This window comes from Microtus ochrogaster, chromosome 5 (genome assembly GCF_000317375.1).
Source record: "Microtus ochrogaster isolate Prairie Vole_2 chromosome 5, MicOch1.0, whole genome shotgun sequence".
NCBI lineage: Eukaryota > Metazoa > Chordata > Mammalia > Rodentia > Cricetidae > Microtus > Microtus ochrogaster.
The window spans coordinates 33,546,675-33,564,647 of NC_022012.1; the positions used below are offsets into that span (position 1 = coordinate 33,546,675).

The 17,973-nt window shown below is 36.5% G+C and overlaps 1 protein-coding gene across 1 annotated transcript; it reads left to right on the top strand.

Moving 5' to 3' along the window:
• Positions 1–4,484: 4,484 nt before the first annotated feature.
• LOC101990481 (olfactory receptor 150-like) lies at positions 4,485–5,423 on the top strand. Its single transcript, XM_005347113.1, has one exon. The coding sequence runs from the start codon at positions 4,485–4,487 to the stop codon at positions 5,421–5,423; it is 939 nt and encodes a 312-aa protein (XP_005347170.1).
• The last annotated feature ends 12,550 nt before the right edge of the window (positions 5,424–17,973 follow it).

The window sequence follows — 17,973 nt, forward strand, 5'->3', positions numbered from 1 at the left end:
ACCTATCTGCCCTATCAAAAGGCCAAGGCAGTTTCTTTATTCAACCAATGAAAGCAACACATAAACAGAAGGAACTCTTTTTTTTTTTGAGGTGTATGTGGATTTATTTTCAAAGAAAGTTTTTTTCACATTGAAGCTGAACAAACAAGATATAATTACCAGAAGTGCCTTCCAAATCATCATTGTGTAAAGTTTGTATCAATTGTTTTCTTTTTTTATTATTTATTTTTATTTTTTTAAGAAAATATTTCTGCCTCCTCCCAGCCTCCCATTTCCCTCCCCCTCCCCCCACTCCTCTCCCCCTCCCTCTCCAGCCTGAAGAGCAGTCAGGGTTCCCTGCCCTGTGGAAAGTCCAAAGTCCTCCCCCCTCCATCCTGGTCTAGGAAGGTGAACATCCAAACTGGCTAGGCTCCCACAAAGCCAGAACATGAAGTAGGATCAAAACCTAGTGCCTTGATTCTCAGCAGCTCTCATTGCTCGCCATATTCAGAGAGTCCGGTTTTATCCCATGCTTTTTCAGTCCCAGTCCAGCTGGCCTTGGTGAGCTGCCAATAGATCAGCCCCACTGTCTCCGTGGGTGGGTGCACCCCTTGTGGTCCTGACTTATTTGCTCATGTTCTCCCTTCTTCTGCTCCTCATTGGGACATTGGGAGCTCAGTCCGGTGCTCCAGTGTGGGTCTCTGTCTCTATCTCCATCCATTGCCAGATGAAGGTTCTATGGTGATATGCAAGATATTCATCAGTATGGCTATAGGATAGGGTCATTTCAGGTTCCCTATCCTCAGCTGCCCCAGGAACTAACTGGGGACATCGCCCTGGGCACCTGGGAGCCCCTCTAGGTCCAAGTCTCCTGCCAACCCTAAGATGGCTCCCTTAATTAAGATATGTGCTTCCCTGTTCCCCTATCCAACCAACAGAAGGAACTCTTACACCCATTTTATGAGTGCCCATTTTATGGACAAAGTACACCATCTTTTTTTTTTTTTTTTTTTGGTTTTTCGAGACAGGGTTTCTCTGTGGCTTTGGAGCCTGTCCTGGCACTAGCTCTGTAGACCAGGCTGGTCTCGAACTCACAGAGATCCACCTGCCTCTGCCTCCCGTCCAGGGATTAAAGGCGTGCGCCACCATCGCCCGGCTACACCATCATCTTTGAATGGACACTTGGATGGCTTCCAACCATGGACCTTTTCAGTATACCCATATACAAATTTTTTTATGTCAGAATATTTTTAGTTCTTGAGTTTATGTATCCTGCAGTGAAATTGTTAGGTACATGTTAAAACAACTTTTTAAATTTTTTTTAATTTTATTTATTTATTTATTTTTATTTTTTTCTGTTTTTTCAGATAGGGTTGTTCTGTGGTTTTGGAGCCTGTCCTGGAACTAGCTCTTGTAGCCCAGGCTGGTCTAGAACTCCCAGAGATCCGCCTGCCTCTGCCTCCCGAGTGCTGGGATTAAAGGCGTGCGCCACCACATGTCGTTTTCTAAACATTACACATAATTTTAAAATTGTAGGAGAAATATGTGAGAATGATAATTTCTTTTCTCCCTTAATTATGCTTACTGTCTTTTTATTGTAACTTTTCCAATTTATGTGAAATGTTTTTTCCATTATGGTTTTAATGTAAAGCTTCTTAACAACAGTAATAACACAGAGATTTTCAAGTGGTTATTGATCATGTGCATCACATGGAGGAATGACTATTCACAGTTTCTGACCATTATAAATAGTGTCATTTGTCATTTTAATAGTTACTCTGTGTGGATTCCTTATACACTTCCTATAATTTTCCACATATATATCTTGAGTTGTTTAGCATTCCATGTGTCATTTTTTCAAGGTATATGTTGTGTCTTTTAAAGCACTTTTAAATTTTTATTAATTATCAGCTTACTGATATTGTATGGTTGTCTTTGCCATCTTACGTAAGAACTATTATCAATTCCAAGCTTGCAAGGATTTAGTCTTATTATTATAAATTGGCTTTTATGTTTATTCCAGTTCCCATTTTGAAATAACTTTATTGATTAAAAGTAATTATCTAATTATATCAGTAACATATGTTGAAAAAATTGCTATCTCTGCTGAAATGTCATAAAATCTTTATACTGAATTATTCCTTTATAGATGTCTGTTTTTAGACATTAATTTCATTTCATAGTGCACCTGTGTTTCAGTCAATATGACACCATCTTGATACTGTAAAACTTAAACAATTTCCAAGTAGGAAAAAGTAAAATCTCCCACTTTATTTCCATCTTTCAAATTTGCTCTGGTGTTCCTGGGCCGCATATATTCTCTAGGCATTCTGTGGTCTATGTATTAGTATCTACAATAACACAGTTCTGATTTCACAACTATCGCACTGAATTTATATGACATTTTAAAATAGTTTTTTTTTTATTTTTATGATGCTTAAACTTTGAACTCCATTTACTTAGTTCTATAATTCCTCTCAATCCCTTATGGTTCTAAGTATAATGTCTTACATTTCTATCACTTACTCATAAGAATTTTGTAAGGACATGAAAATTTTAAGGAACTATGCTTGATAAGAAGCAGGTTATGTCACTGGGTTCAATAACCCTTGCAATATCAAGAGCTAGTTGAAAACAGGAACCTCTGCAAAAGCGTAAACCACAAAATGTTCCTAACAGCTAGCCCTCTGTCGAAACCCAGCTTTGTGGTCTAGACAAAGGCAGACATAACTGCTCAAGGAAGGGCGGGGGCATGCACAAAAGCAAAAGTAGCTGCTACAGGGGGAAGATGGTATGCAGAAGTAGTTCACCTCCTGTATCTAGCAAAACCAATCCCCTTGACCCTGACTTGACCTGGCTTGCGGTTTTTGCCTATATATGTCAACCCCAAATGAGGAACAGGGGATCTCCCTACTGCGCTGCATCACATGGGGGAGTGCTCATAGCTAGCTGGACCATATGCACAAAGAAATAAACCTTGCTTTTGCACTCTCGACTTGACTAGATTCCGGTGGTCTCTCTGGAGGTCTCAACTTGGGCACAACAAATTTTACAAGTTTTTTTAATAAGTTTTATGATTCTTGAGTTTTCTTATTGATCTAGTCTGCCACAGCCCCATTGACTTTGTACACCAGTTTAACAGATATATGACTGGGTTAGAATTGTCTCTATAGACATTGTTGTTAATAAGAATCCGCAGCTTCACATTTGCTTTCCACATAAAACGATTTTCTTTTTATTTCCTCGATTAATTACCAGAAATAAAACTTCTGACTCAATATTGAATGAAAGTTCAAGAAACTTTCATTTTACTTGGAAATTAAATTTACCATGGGAGACTTCCAGCTGTACTGGTTAGGTTCTCTTGTGGATGTTATACATATCTGAATGTAAAAGCTCCATAGAGTAGATGAGCATCTTATAAGTAAGGTATATAGAGTCTAGAGAAAATAAAATCAAAGTAATCATACCTACTCTTCAGAGATTTGGGTCCAAGTACAAACACTGTTCTGTGACAGAACACAGATGGATGTATATGTCTACCTGCTGTTTGTTTGCATGTTACATATTTTTTAAGTTGATTTTATTGAGCTATGTATTTTTCTCTGTTTCCCTCTCTTCTTATCCCCTCTCCTTCTACCTTCTACCATGGTCTCCTTGCAACCAATTTACTCAGAAGATCTTGTCTTTTCCTTCTTTCCATGTACATTAGATCCACGTATGCTTCTCTTAGGGTCCTCTTTGTTGTCTAGGTTCTCTGGGATTATGAATTGTCAACTGTTCTTTTTATTTATGTCTAAAAGCCACTTATGAATGAGTACATATGATATTTGTCTTTCTGGGTTGGATTATCTCACTCAATGTGATGTTTTCTAGATCTATCTGTTTGCCCTCAAATTTCAAGATGTCGTTATTTTTTCTGCTGTCTAGTACTCCATTGTGTAAACGTACCACATTTTCTCTATTCATTCTTCAGCCAAGGGGCATTAAAATTGTTTTCAGGCTCTGGCTATGATGAACAATGCTGCTATGAAAAGAGCTGAGCACATGTCCTTGTGGTGCAATTGAACATCCTTTGGGTGTATACCCAAAAGTGGTATTGCTGGATCTTGAGGTAGGTAGAAAATTCCTAATTTTCTGAGAAATTGCCATACTGAAATCCAAAGCAGCTATACCAGTTTGCACTCCCATGAACAATGAAGGAGTGCTCTCTTTACCCCACATCCTCCCCAGGATAATTTGTCATCAGTGTTTTTAATCGTGGCCATTCTTAAAGGTGTAAGATGGAATCTCAGTTGTTTTGATTTGCATTTTTCTGGTGATGGATAAGGATGTTGAGCATTTCCACAATTTTTTGGCCATTTAACATAAATAAGTTATTGTCAGAGAACTTGAAATATCTGTCCCAAAAGATTTAAATTCTATATTACACTTCAATGTATGGTAAGAGAATAAATGTATGACTCCTATTTTTTTCACTTCATAAATAGAACTCTCAGGAAGAAATGGCAGAAGACAATCAGTCCATAGTGACTGAGTTCACCCTTGCTGGATTAACAGACAAACCAGAACTACAACTTCCCCTGTTCCTGCTTTTTCTTGGAATCTACCTGCTCACAGTGCTGGGGAACCTGGGAATGATCATCCTGATCGTGCTCAGCTCCCACCTGCACACCCCCATGTACTTCTTCCTCAGCAGTCTGTCCTTCATTGACCTCTGTTACTCCACTGTCATCACCCCCAAAATGCTGGTGAACTTTGTGGCAAAGAAGAATGTCATCTCCTACCAGGAATGTATGACTCAGCTCTATTTCTTCATTGCTTTCATTATTTCTGAGGGCCACATGTTGTCTGCAATGGCATATGACCGCTATGTTGCCATTTGTAATCCCTTGCTCTATAATGTTACTATGTCTTACCAAATCTGTTCCTGGATGGTAGGTGGGGTGTACAGCATGGGTTTCATCGGTGCAACAATTCATACTCTCTGCATGCTAAAAGTGGTTTTCTGTAAGGCTAATAAAATAAACCATTACTTCTGTGATCTTTTCCCATTGATGGAGATTGCCTGCTCCAGTACTTTTGTCAATGAAATAGTGCTAATATGCCTCAGTGCTTTCAATATCTTTATTCCATTCCTGACCATCCTGGGTTCTTACATCTTCATCATTACCAGCATCCTCCGTATCAAATCCACTGAGGGCAGATTCAAAGCCTTCAGCACTTGCAGCTCCCACTTCTCTGCTGTTGCTGTCTTCTTTGGTTCTGCTGCATTTATGTACTTACAGCCATCATCAGTGAATTCAATGGACCAAGGCAAAGTATCCTCTGTGTTTTATACGACTGTTGTGCCCATGCTGAATCCCATGATCTACAGCCTGAGAAACAGGGATGTCAAACTTGCTCTAAATAAGTTATTTCAAAAAAAGAAGTTCCATGTATGAAGAAATATTCATCATAACAAAAACATACCATATCTAGGAGTTTTGTTCAGAAAGGAGTCCAGAGACAATAACATGTGTCTATCCCTGAGTGTACTGATAGTATGTGATTGTTTTGATGGGGAAAAAGGGGTGGTTTCAGGTAGGAATGGATTAATAACTTCTTATACTTGGACAAGATAATTCTTGAATATTCCAGAGTTTGCCTATAGAGAGTAACCTGTAAAATTTATAAATGTATTTTTCAATCCATCAAATCATTTTATGGTTCCTTTTGCTTTATATGTATGGAATGTGTTCTTCAGCTAAAATTACTTATCTGGTGACTAAACATGTTTGATCATATCTTTTTATGCCCTCAGAATCTTGCTTATCTGGAATTTTTTATGAATTATACTGCCCAACTACTGAAAGTTTCACACACACACACACACACACACACACACACACACACACACACTAGTTATTTGAGAATTTTTTATGTTTTAAAGATATCCTCCTTTGTATTGCCAGATCCACTCTTTTCCCTATGCACCCAACTCATGTCCTTTCATTTGTTTTAAAAATGCATCAAAAGCAAATTGTGTTTGTTGACTGTTTTATTGGAGTTTGGTCTGCTTACCAGGGACTACACTTTCAGTTAACTGACTCCCTGAAGCAATCAATTTCCAATATTCCCTCAGCTGGGGGTAGAGCTTCATCCCTACTCCCCCTGTCTGTGCTAGGGTTTGGGCTGGCCTCGGCTTGCATGGGTTTTGTGCATATTCTTTCAAACACAGCTTCCCTGGTATATCCAAAAGTTAAAGTTTTCTTGTAGTCACTCACCACATCTGGCTCTTACTATTTTTTTCCTGTGTCCTGTAAGGAATTCTGAGCCTTGATAGAGTGGCACAGTGTGTTTTATATGTTCCTCTGAGGGGTGAGCAAGCTCTTTATTCTCACACCCTGTGAGTTTCTATTTTAATCAGTATCTACTACATACAGAAGTTTCTCTGCTGAAAGTTGAAAGCTTGCTTAATATAATGGTGTAATGATAAGACAATTGGAGCTGACGCCAATGTAGCAGAATAATAGTATTAGAGTATTATTATCAAAGCCAACGATCTCTCTAGACACAGGTTCATTCCTAGCTTGATAATGCAACCAGGTAAGAGTTTTGTTTTGTGGCATGATTGCTAAATCCAATAGGAAAGTGATTCATTACATCCATGATGTTCATTCTACTGTTGCTCCAATGAGTATGTCTTGACAAGTCAAACAGGAATCACTGAATTTATAATTTGGCAGACTTTTACTGTTTGAAGATCTTTGGGAATTAGCTGGATAACAATTCCAAAAGATGTAACCTATCCTTGTCACTGGGTTTTTATTTGTTAATTTGTGATGTATAATAGAGTCATTGTATTTATAGGGCAAATCTATTTTAATTAATACATGATTTGTGAAAGTTTCTACAGTAGGAGGTAGGTTTCTTTGTTAATATTTAAAATTATATTTATTCATTTTATTTTTTATGTAAGTGTGTTGCTTGTATGTACATATATACAACGCATGTATGCTTGGTGTCCACAGGAAGTCAGATCCTCTCGTACTGAAGTTATGGGTGGTTGTGAACTATGATATGGGTTGGAGGAATCCAATCTGGTTCCGCTACAAGAGTAACAAGTGTTCTTAACCACAGAGCCATCTCTTCAGTTCCAAAGTCCATAGGTTTTTGAATGACATTTTCAAGAGATCTTTGGTAGTACTTATCTCTCCCAATACTCCTTCCTCTATCCTGCCTTCTCCTCTCCTGCCATTATTTAACACTAACAGTTCCCTTATTCCCCTTCAAACTTTAAACAACTGATTTCTATGTCTCCTCTATGCCCAGGAATTCTTCAATCTCTATTGGTATTCTAAATGAAATGCACATATCTGAAGATTCAAAACTAACATCTGCATATGAGAAAAAAGTAAAGACATTTGCCTTTCTGTATTTGTGTTATTGCATTCAGAATCTACCAGAGAATTTCATGATTTAGTCTTTCTTTACAACTGAATAATATTTCATTGTTTAACTGTACTTCGCTTTCATTCTTGATTCATCTGTTAATGGACATCTAGGCCATTTCCAATTTCTGGCTATTAGAAATAGAGCATCAATAAACATGAAAGAGCAAGTAATTCTATAGTAGGATATGAAATCCTATGGCTATATGTCTAAGAGTGGTATAGCCACATCATGTGGTGGATATATTTCTGGCTTTGTGAAGAACCTCCACATTTATTGTGACACAACATTTTGTACTCCCAACAGCAATGTACAAGTGTTACAATATTCCACATGCCTGCCAGCATTTATTGTCAATTTTTCTTTACCTAGCCATTGTAACTAGAGTGAGATGAAATCTGAAGGAATTTTAATTTGCATTTCTTTGATGGCTCGACCCTTTTAAAAAATATATCTAGGTCAGTTGTATTTCATCTTTTGAGGTGTTTAATTTGGCATTGAATTTTAAAGTTTGATTGGTTTATTTAAACTTAATTTGTTGAGTTCTATAGGCGGAGTTTTCCTGGCCCACAGTCACTCTCAAATAATCATTCTGAGGTTTAAAATCAATTATAAATGTTCAGTCAATAGCTCAGGCTTATTAGTATCTAGTTCTTACATTTTAAGTTAATCCATACTCCTTATTTACACTCTGCCTCACAGTGGTACCTTTAATAGCATGGCATTTTCATCTTCTGCTCGCACTACATCTGGCTGGTGACTCTTGACACTGCCCTTCTTCATCCCAGAATTCTCAGTTGGCTTTCCTGCCTAAATTTATTCTGTTCAGCTACTGGCCAGTCAGCTTATTTATTAAGTCAATCATAGCGACATATCTTTACAGTATACAAAAGGTTTACTCCACAGTACAGTTATTTACATATTCGAAATATTAATCATCTGTCAGATGTTAGAATTTTTCCTATTTTGTGAGCATCCTCTAAACTAAACTCATAATATCCTTTCCTATTTTGTGAGCATCCTCTAAACTAAACTCATAATATCCTTTGTTGAACCCAAGTTTTTTTATTTTTTTTTTTTTTTTTTTTAGTTTTTGGAGACAGGGTTTCTCTGTAGCTTTGGAGCCTGTCCTGGCACTAGCTCTTGTAGACCAGGCTGGCCTCGAACTCACAGAGATCCGCCTGTCTCTGCCTCCCCAGTGCTGGGATTAAAGGCGTACGCCACCACCGCCCGGCAAACCAAGTTTTTTGTTTATTGCCGCGCACCGCGGCCCCGGTATGCGGTCTATGCACGAGACCCCAGTTCGCGAGCTTCGGCTGGAGGTTGACAATACAGATGCAGAGACAGACCAACATGGAGACCTTTTAACATTGATACCAAAGCCCCGCTTTATTAACACCATGTAGACTTAAATACACTGCAGTCAATGATCAACAGGTGATAATCCCAATCTCTGATCCTCTAACTAGGCACAGCTTCTAGTAACTTTAATTAGAAGGTTCTAGGAGGGAAAAGTAGCTGAAGGCCAGGACTCATTAATCCCAACAGTTTATGACAAAGATCTTACTTATTAATTGTTAATCTTCTAGCACGCATGATCAGGGACCTCTTCAGAAAGTTCTTTCCTATGTCCTTGAGTTAAAGCATACTCCCTACTTTCTCCTCTGTTAGGGTTATGCTATCATTGCTTATATTGAGGTCTATAATCCATTTAGAGTTGAGTTTTATACAGAAAGACATTAGAGTTTCATTCTTCTACATAAAACTATCCAGCTTAACCAGCACCATTTGCTAAAGATACTAACTTTTCTCTAATACATATTGGCCTCTTTGTCAAAATCAGATAGTTGTGTAAGTGTGTGTTTAATGGGAGCATCAATTCTATGCATTGTTCAATGACTCTGTTTTTATGTTAGTATCATTCTCTTCTTCTTATTATAGTTCTGTAATATAACTTAAAATCTGGAATGGAGATACATAGTGCAAATTTTATTGCTTGGGTTTGTTTTGGTGTTTTGCTCACTAAGTTATTTAATGCCAATTATTTCATTAAATTATTACCTAGTTTATATAACTTCAAAAATACAAAATAAAAGGATGAAAGGCATTTAATTTTTAAAAGGTGAATTCCCATAATAATTCTGAAATATATATTTCAAGGACTGAATCCAATCCAGATTTACAGGAATTATTACTGCCATCATATAACTGTTTTATTTGTATATTGTAGAAATATACAAATATTGGCTGTGTGTTTTTGTTTGTTTTATTGCTGCTGTAGAAGAATGAAATGACTTGTTTTGTTTTTAGTCTCAAAGAGTTCAACTAGTGATCCTTGGTTCAAAACAGCACAGCAAAGCATTTTCCATTAAAGACAACCGGAAGCAAGACGACCGGAAGCCAGAGTAAGCTAGGAAGAGGCTAGATAGAAAGTGGTCAGAGTAATGTAAATTCAAGGACTCACTTAATGATTCCAGTTAGGCTTGACCTTACAACTTTTCTAAAATTCCCAAATAGAGATACTAGTTGGGGACCAACAACTCAAATCATGGGTCTATGAGAACATTGCCTGAACTTTTCCTGGGTAAATAAGAACAAGTATCTGTTCTTCATTTTTGCTAATGTCTTTTCTTTCCCACTTAGATTTCAGATTCCCATTGGTTTTTCTACATCTCAGGCTCCTCTAAAATATGTTTAAGCTGCCTGTGATGGTTTTGATAGTTAAGATAGTTTGTAGAGTGTTGGGGAAGAGCATGCTGAAGTATATCTGTTTAGATGGAGAATAATTTTGTATGTGTTTGTGTGTGCATGCGTGTGTGTGTGTGTGTGTGTGTGTAAGAAAAAAGTTCAGTTTTCATCACACTGTATCCAGAGTAATCATTGGTCACTTTTAGGCAGACATTTATTAATATTGGCATCAGCACGGTGGAGATGTGATGCAGAAATTAAACCCTAAGGACGAAAACAATGTGCCTTTTTTTATGTTTTCAAGGGTAGAGGACATCCCGCACAACTTGCTTAGGCTTCTTTCAGGCTTGCTTTATGTGGCAGTTGCCATTTTTCCCCTTCATAGATAGTGAGGATCAGTGAACAGTTGACAAACACAAGTACTGATGAGAATGCTGTTACTGTGTCAGATGGGTAGGAGTGGACTGGGGAGACTTTGTCTGGTGAGGCGAAAACAAAAGAGTGATGGAGGAAGGTCATTGGTTAATTAAATAAAGAAGCTGCTTGCCCTGATAGGTTAAAACATAGGTGGGAGGAGTAAACAGAACAGAATGCTGGGAGGAAAAGGAAGTGAGGTCAGACTCGACAGCTCTCCTCTCGGGGGCAGACGCCTCAGAGAGACACGATGCTCCACTCTTGCGGGCAGAGGAGAGAGCTCTGCTCTCTGAGGCACACACGATGAAGCTCCGACCCAGGATGGACATAGGCTAGAATCTCCCTGGTAAGCCACCTTGTGGGCTACAGCAGATTATTAGAGATGGGCTAGTCCAGGTGTGAGAGTTAGCCTAAAAGAGGCTATATAGAAATGGGCCAAGCAGTGATTAAAAGAATACAGTGTCCGTGTAATTATTTCGGGTAAAGCTAGCCGTGCGGGCGGTCGGGGTGCTGGGGACGCAGCCCCACCGCTCCTATTTCAACAAAGGAGGGAACCAAAGTTTTCACCACATTGAAATATTAGGTGGAGTTGGAAATAAATAAAAGAGTGGTTAATAATTTTGAGTAATGGTTGCTTTTTTTTTCTTCAAATGTTTGTCATTAGTGTTTCTATATTTAAAATACAGCAATAATTTTTCATGTCATTAGTCAAATTAAATTCTATGTAGAAGTAATTACTAATTACATTTTAATTTAATATCTTTAATGTGGTATTTGTAATGTGCATTAAAGACCTCACCTATTTGTGGAGGGATTAGATTTAATTATTAGCATGTGTATGGGTTGTTTGATTGTAGGTTTAGTTGAGTTCATTTTTAGGTTTAATAGGTTTTTGAAATTTATTTGGATGGTATGCTAATTGTGTTTTATTATACAACTGCTATGGCTATGAAGGAGTATCCTGAGACTTGAGGTTCTAATTGAATTATTATAGATGTTTTGATTTTAGGAGTTTTTATGGAGCTGAAGGCTGTATATGTAGTAAGTTGTTCTCATCAGATAGAGTTGGTAATGAAATTTCACAACGTGGGTAATTGAGTTGTTTATAAAAGTGATGAGATTGAGTTGGTAAGACAAGGATGGATTGGCAGAGCAGCTACACATAGTTGTGAAATATGGTTGACAATGATGAGTAACTCAAATTGTAAGTAAATATAATGAGTACGTGTGTAGCACATGCAATGTGACAGCAGTCAGTGTGACCATCAAAGAACAGATTAAACTGTGCTCAGTGTCTAGTTACATGGAAGACCTATTTTCCTATGAGACTTAGTGATGATGCAGGAATAACCCTTATGGAATAGACGATTGTTATGTGTCACTCATTTGAGATGATCAAAATTATATAAATGTGTATAAATCCTTTTTGCTGTTTGTCATTGAATATCATTAATTTATTTTCAACTTATTTAAATCAATATAAATGTATGAATATAGTTATATTTTAATTTATATTCCACTACTAGTGTATTTGTTTTGTTGCTAATCATGTTTCCTCTTTGGCTATGGGAAACACCCTTCTATCATCAGGCCTGGAACCCTTTGAAATCCTCCAACCATTTTTTGGGGGGGTGGTTGACCTCCAAGCATTTTGATTTTGCATTCTGGTTCTTGTGGCATTTGAAGATGTTCTAAAAGGCCTTATAATTACCATGGCCAGAATTACTATTATACACTAATGTGTTTTTCTCCAAGTCCCTCTAGATGATTATCGGAGAAAAGTATTGTACTCCTGGTTTACCCACAGGAACTGAGTGTGTTCCTTGCTACTTTGGCGTCATTGCTTCTGATTTCTAAACTAGAAAATATGTGTGCATTTATAAATTCTCATATAAAGATATATTTACATTATCTGAATTTGCAAATATATTTTTATATACAATCATCTGTATATTGTTCACACAACAGTTTCCTATTCTTTTTAATCACATATGGATCACTTTTGCAATTCTCATTGCTAATTTATTAATTTCATTACATTTCATTTCAAGAAATATGGTTGTCACTATCCACTGTCCAATTACTTATCAACCATGTCGTTGAAAGAACAGTGTTTTCAGAATATCACACACACACACACACACCCTTAGAAATGATTACAAAATTTATTTTATATTTAATTCTCCAATCTCTACTCACTTCCAAAGTTACTTAAGACCTGTTTGTCCTCATCTCCTTTATTAATATTAAATATCTAGTTGTCTTTAAAATGGTAATATAACATAAAAATAAACCATAATAACAATTGCAAATTATTATTTGTTTATAAAAGCCTTAAAATAGCAGGAAAATATTGACATCATGACCTCAAATTTTTTGGTTTGTTTTCAATTGAGAAGGACTGTCATAAAGATTTCTAACACACCAGAGAGATTGCTCAGTGGTTAAAATTACCTGCTGTTGAGGCTAATTTGACCCCAGGAACTTCATGTTGTAAGGAAAATACAGCCTGCCACAAATGGTGCTCTAACATTTATATGTATATTGTATCATGCCTACACACACACACACACACACACACACACACACTGAATGAATGAGTGAATGAATGAATGAGTGAGTGAATGAATGAATGAATGAATGGACAAATAAATAAAGCTAATAAAAAGATTTTTACAACAACGCCTGCTGGATCTTAGTTTCTAGCCCTTAATATAATGATTTCTACAATTTGAAAACACAGAGAATTGAACCCAAGGGATTAGAGTAACATACAAAGGAAACCCTAATTGCAAGTATCTAATGGCTCATCCCTAAGGAGACAGAATCTAGAAGGACTTCCTTCAACATACTTGATGACAGCTCTTATACTTTAAAATCTTTGTAAAAGATTTGTAAGACCTTCGGAAGCTGTGAGGAGAATCACAGCAATGGATTTTTCATGTTCATAAAAACTACTCAGAATATGAATTTTCATTGTCATCTCGTAAGTAAAGAAGAGCTGGAGGATTTTACTGTGGACTTCCAGCACCACCAGCCTCAAGCACCATTTCATTGAAGGGATCCTTTTGTTCTAAAGCTCACCTGGTTTCCAAGTAGAGAGAAAGTGAGTATGTGAGTTTCATGTGCTCTAGCATGTTCCATGACCAGAATGTTGGAGGATCTCCATGAACCCTGTTCTCAAGACATGATAGAAATTTCATAAATGGCAATTTAAAATATTTCCCATGCATTAAAGCTAGTGCTTCTTACAGGTATGCTTACTGGTGAGAGATTGTGATATTAATAACAAAATAAATCTCAAAAACTACAGTACTTTTCTGAAAAAATAGCATGATAAACACAATCTTAATTGTTTTACTAGTTATATAATACTAAGTGTAGGATACTTTCAAATATTCTTGGATTATAATGCATAATTATAATTTATATGCCCTATCACAAAATATACTCAGAAACTAAACACAATTCATCAGGTGCTTTTCATTGTATATTACTATCACTTTGCTTAGATACAGCATTTCTTCTAATAAATCACTTTGAATTACTAGTATATTTTAGAATTTTGTAAATCCATTTTTTCACATGAAAATTGTTGTTTTAGTGTGACTCATATTCTAGCTTCCAAACACATGAATAAATCTGAAAGATACCATGCTAAGTGGAATAAGCCAGTCATTAAAGGAAAAGTACTGAATGCTTCTGTGTGTATAAGGTAAGTCTAATTCACTGAAGCAGAAAACATAGTAATGATTACGAGAGGACAGAAATTTCAAGAGACAGTTTGGATATATTCAACATTTGTAAGTCTTTACTAATGTTAATTGGGTTACCTATAAGCAATATGGAATTGTACACTCAAAATAGAGTACACACAATATTAATCATCTTGATGAAACAATCAATCAAGAATCACAATGTGATAAAAGAAAATGTTGATTAGTGAAAGATGTATTAATTTCTCTGATTATGTTTACAACATCATTGGTATGTGTGTGTGTGTGTGTGTGAAAATTGATCAAACTGTATTTGATTAAATACATATAGACCATTGCATATTAATCACACTTCAGCAATGCCATTAGCAAACTAACATTCTCACCTTAAACCATTCCTGTGATTTCTGATGCTCCAGTAATCTGTAAAATGAATCCAAGGGGTGTTAGGACAACTGTTATGCAGTAGAGGTTGTCTGGGGGAGAAGAGAGGAGGGAGGAAGGGGCAGTGAATGTGAAAATTGTGTCATATGTTCAATGTTCTACATATTTTGCCTCATCAACTCTTCATTTATTCTATTACATTAAAAATTTATTTTAATTTACTTATTTTTAGTAGTAATAATCAAGTATAGGTCCTTGAACATAACAGGTAAATAATCTACCACTGAGCTTCTTGGTTTTGTCTTGATTTTATTCAATTTTTTAATTTTTTTAAATTATAACATAATTACAACATTGTGATTCTCTTCTTCTCTTTCCTTCATCCAGAACCTCTCATACTCTCCTTGAAATTTATAGCCTTTATATTTAACTATCATTGTATACATATATGTACATACCTATATATTATAAAATACCTCCCATATTCTCCTTGAAATTCATAACCTTTATAGTTTAACTATCATTGTATACATATATGTACATACCTATATATTACAAAATATAGCCTCCTCAGTCTTAATGTTGTTCCTCATATGTATGTTTTCATAGATAATCATGTTTTATTATCTATGAAGTTTTAAAATACTTTTGAGTTCACATAGTGCTGTCACCATGTTCCTGGATAAAGGACCATCTACTGCATATGGACACCCTCTCAGGAGCTATATCACTTTTAAAAAAACAAAACTGACTCTCCTTTCACTAGCAGCAGTAAATTCCCAATAGCTCATCACCTAGGGGTGAGAATTCCTAACCAACTCCCTCCTCCATGCTTTGATTTTATCTGGTTTGATTATGTACAGGCCCTGTACACCCCATCACAGCCACTGTGAGTTCACATTAGCACTATCCTGTTGTACAGAGAAATACTTTTAATGTGTAATTTATAGAGGTTTATCGGTCCCATTTTCACAATGATCCTTGAGCATTTGAAGGAAGAGTATGAGGTACACATCCCACTTAGATGTAGGCATGCTCATCTCATTCCCTATTTATTATTCAGTTGTGGATCACTGTGCAACTTGCCATCTAATGTAAAAAGAAGCATGTATAAGGATTAAGAGATGAACAAATGCATGGGTACAAAGATAAGCCATTACGAGTCAATTTATTACTATGTCAATTTAGCGGAACAACAGTAGTAGATTATCCCCTAGGGACAATGACTTGTCTGGCCACAGATTCCTGGTTCCTGTATTGATACTGGTTATGCTTTCTTTCTTGCAGAGCAGTCAGTCCTCAAATCCAACTTATTGTCCTCATAACATTTGTGTATTTATTACACTAGTGAGCTTATGTTGCCAGGCTGTGGTGATTCCAATCAGGCTTTACAACAGGCAGGGGAAAACGATCCATGAAAATACAAGAATTAAACTCAGCTCAGTCCAATTTTACTGAAACTGGTGCTGGACCAAGACTTCAAGAGTCTGGCCAAGGGCTGGAGAGATGGCTCAGTGGTTAAGAGCATTGCCTGCTCTTCCAAAGGTCCTGAGTTCAATTTCTGGCAATCACATGGTGGCTCACAACCATCTGTAATGGGGTCTGGTGCCCTCTTCTGGCCTGTAGGAATACACGCAGACAGAATATTGTATACATAATAAATAAGTAAGTAAGTAAATAAATAAATAAATAAATAAATAAATATTTTTTTTTAAAAAAAGAGTCTGGCTAAGATCATATTACTTTAGCCATATTTAAGCACTGCACAATTTTTTTAAAAAGTATTCAGATAACCATTAATTCAGTATCAAGTGCACAAAAATTTAAGACTAATTTACATTGAGATTCCTTACAAAGTATATCTGGCTTGTTTCGTAAGAATGGGTACTACTGATACTCAAAGATAGTGCCCAAGATTTGGGTCTAAGAATCTTGAATGGGATAAAAATAAAACCTGTGGTTATCAGGATTGGCCTGGCCCTAAGATAGCATAGAAGTCACCTAGGCTGTTGTAAAGCACAAGGGACCTTAGTAATGAGAATGGGTTTTATGGGGTAAAAACAATGCTCAGAATTTAGAGGAAAAGGTTATAGATGGGTAAAAATGAAAACTCTGGGAGATACAGGCAGATCCTGTCTCATTAGTCAACAAAGGGTCACCAGGTTGTTAAAACTACATCTTTCCTAGCATTCCAGAAAGATCAGCTATGCCTCTCCATTGAGGAGATACGCTGTGTGTTTAACTTTCCTGCCTTCTCCAGTGCTTACCTGCGTGCACAAGGCCTTTTGCCCTCTACACCAGGCCAATCATTATTATTCCTTGCAAGGTTCAAAGCTGATTAAAATTAGTGATTACTCTCGTCCCCCAGAAATGTTCATAGGTCTTTCTAACACAGTGCAAACTAACTGTTAGGGGCAAATCTTCCAGGCCAGTACGTGCTACTTTTCAATATATGGTAACTCCACCTAGATTACTCTTACATGTGTATATGTATACATTTTAGAAGGCTTCTCCAGTAGTAGGTTCCCATATGACTTTTTGAAAAGTCTTTACTCCTAGTCTTTCACTCCTTTTTAATTCCCTCCTCCATCCTGCCCTTCCATTCCCACTCCTGCTTAATCTTTTTTGCTCCATTATTTCCCATTTCTCTACAGTGATTTCCACAGTGGCTGGTTAGTTTTTCCATTGATCTTGGGTCCCACTTTTTGAAAACCAGAAATTATTTTCAGTAATTCTTTCTCAGAGATTGTTTTAAAAAATTGTATAAAAGATAAGTTCATTTACATATAAAGGTGATTTGATTTCCTACTGACTGTTCAACTAAGATGACTTTTCTTTCATTTTTTTTTTGCCTGGTTGCCATAACTTGACCCTCTGTTGCAATGTAAAATAAGTGTGTATAGTATACAGGCTATGTTGTTTGCTACTCATGAAAAGTCTTTGAACCATTGAAATCCAGTGTATAGTTATTACTAATGTGTTTGTGAGTTGCTATGATTGTAACATGGGAAAGCATTCTCTCTGTACATAGATTGTGAGAATTTTAAATTAGGCTTGAAAAGTTCTTAGAAACCTCCATTCAAACCATCAGATCTCTCTTTGGTTGTTCACGGAATGGGTACTAATGTATTCTCCTAATGTAGATCATGAACAGTGATTGGTATATTTTATATTTATCTATTTCTGAGTATTATACTTTTGAACCTCTAATACCTAGACTAATAAGAGAGTAGCCATGAAACTTGGAGATATATGGCTGAAAAAGTTTGAACTCGGTTTCTCACCTTATTATGTGATAGGACAGGTATTGCTTATCTTACCTTTTTTTTTTCTTTCCTACAGAGAATCTCCAAAAGAA

What these genes read in the sequence shown, in the direction of transcription:
- LOC101990481 (XM_005347113.1), top strand. Translation starts at nt 4,485, where the DNA reads ATGGCAGAAGACAATCAGTCCATAGTGACTGAGTTCACCCTTGCTGGA.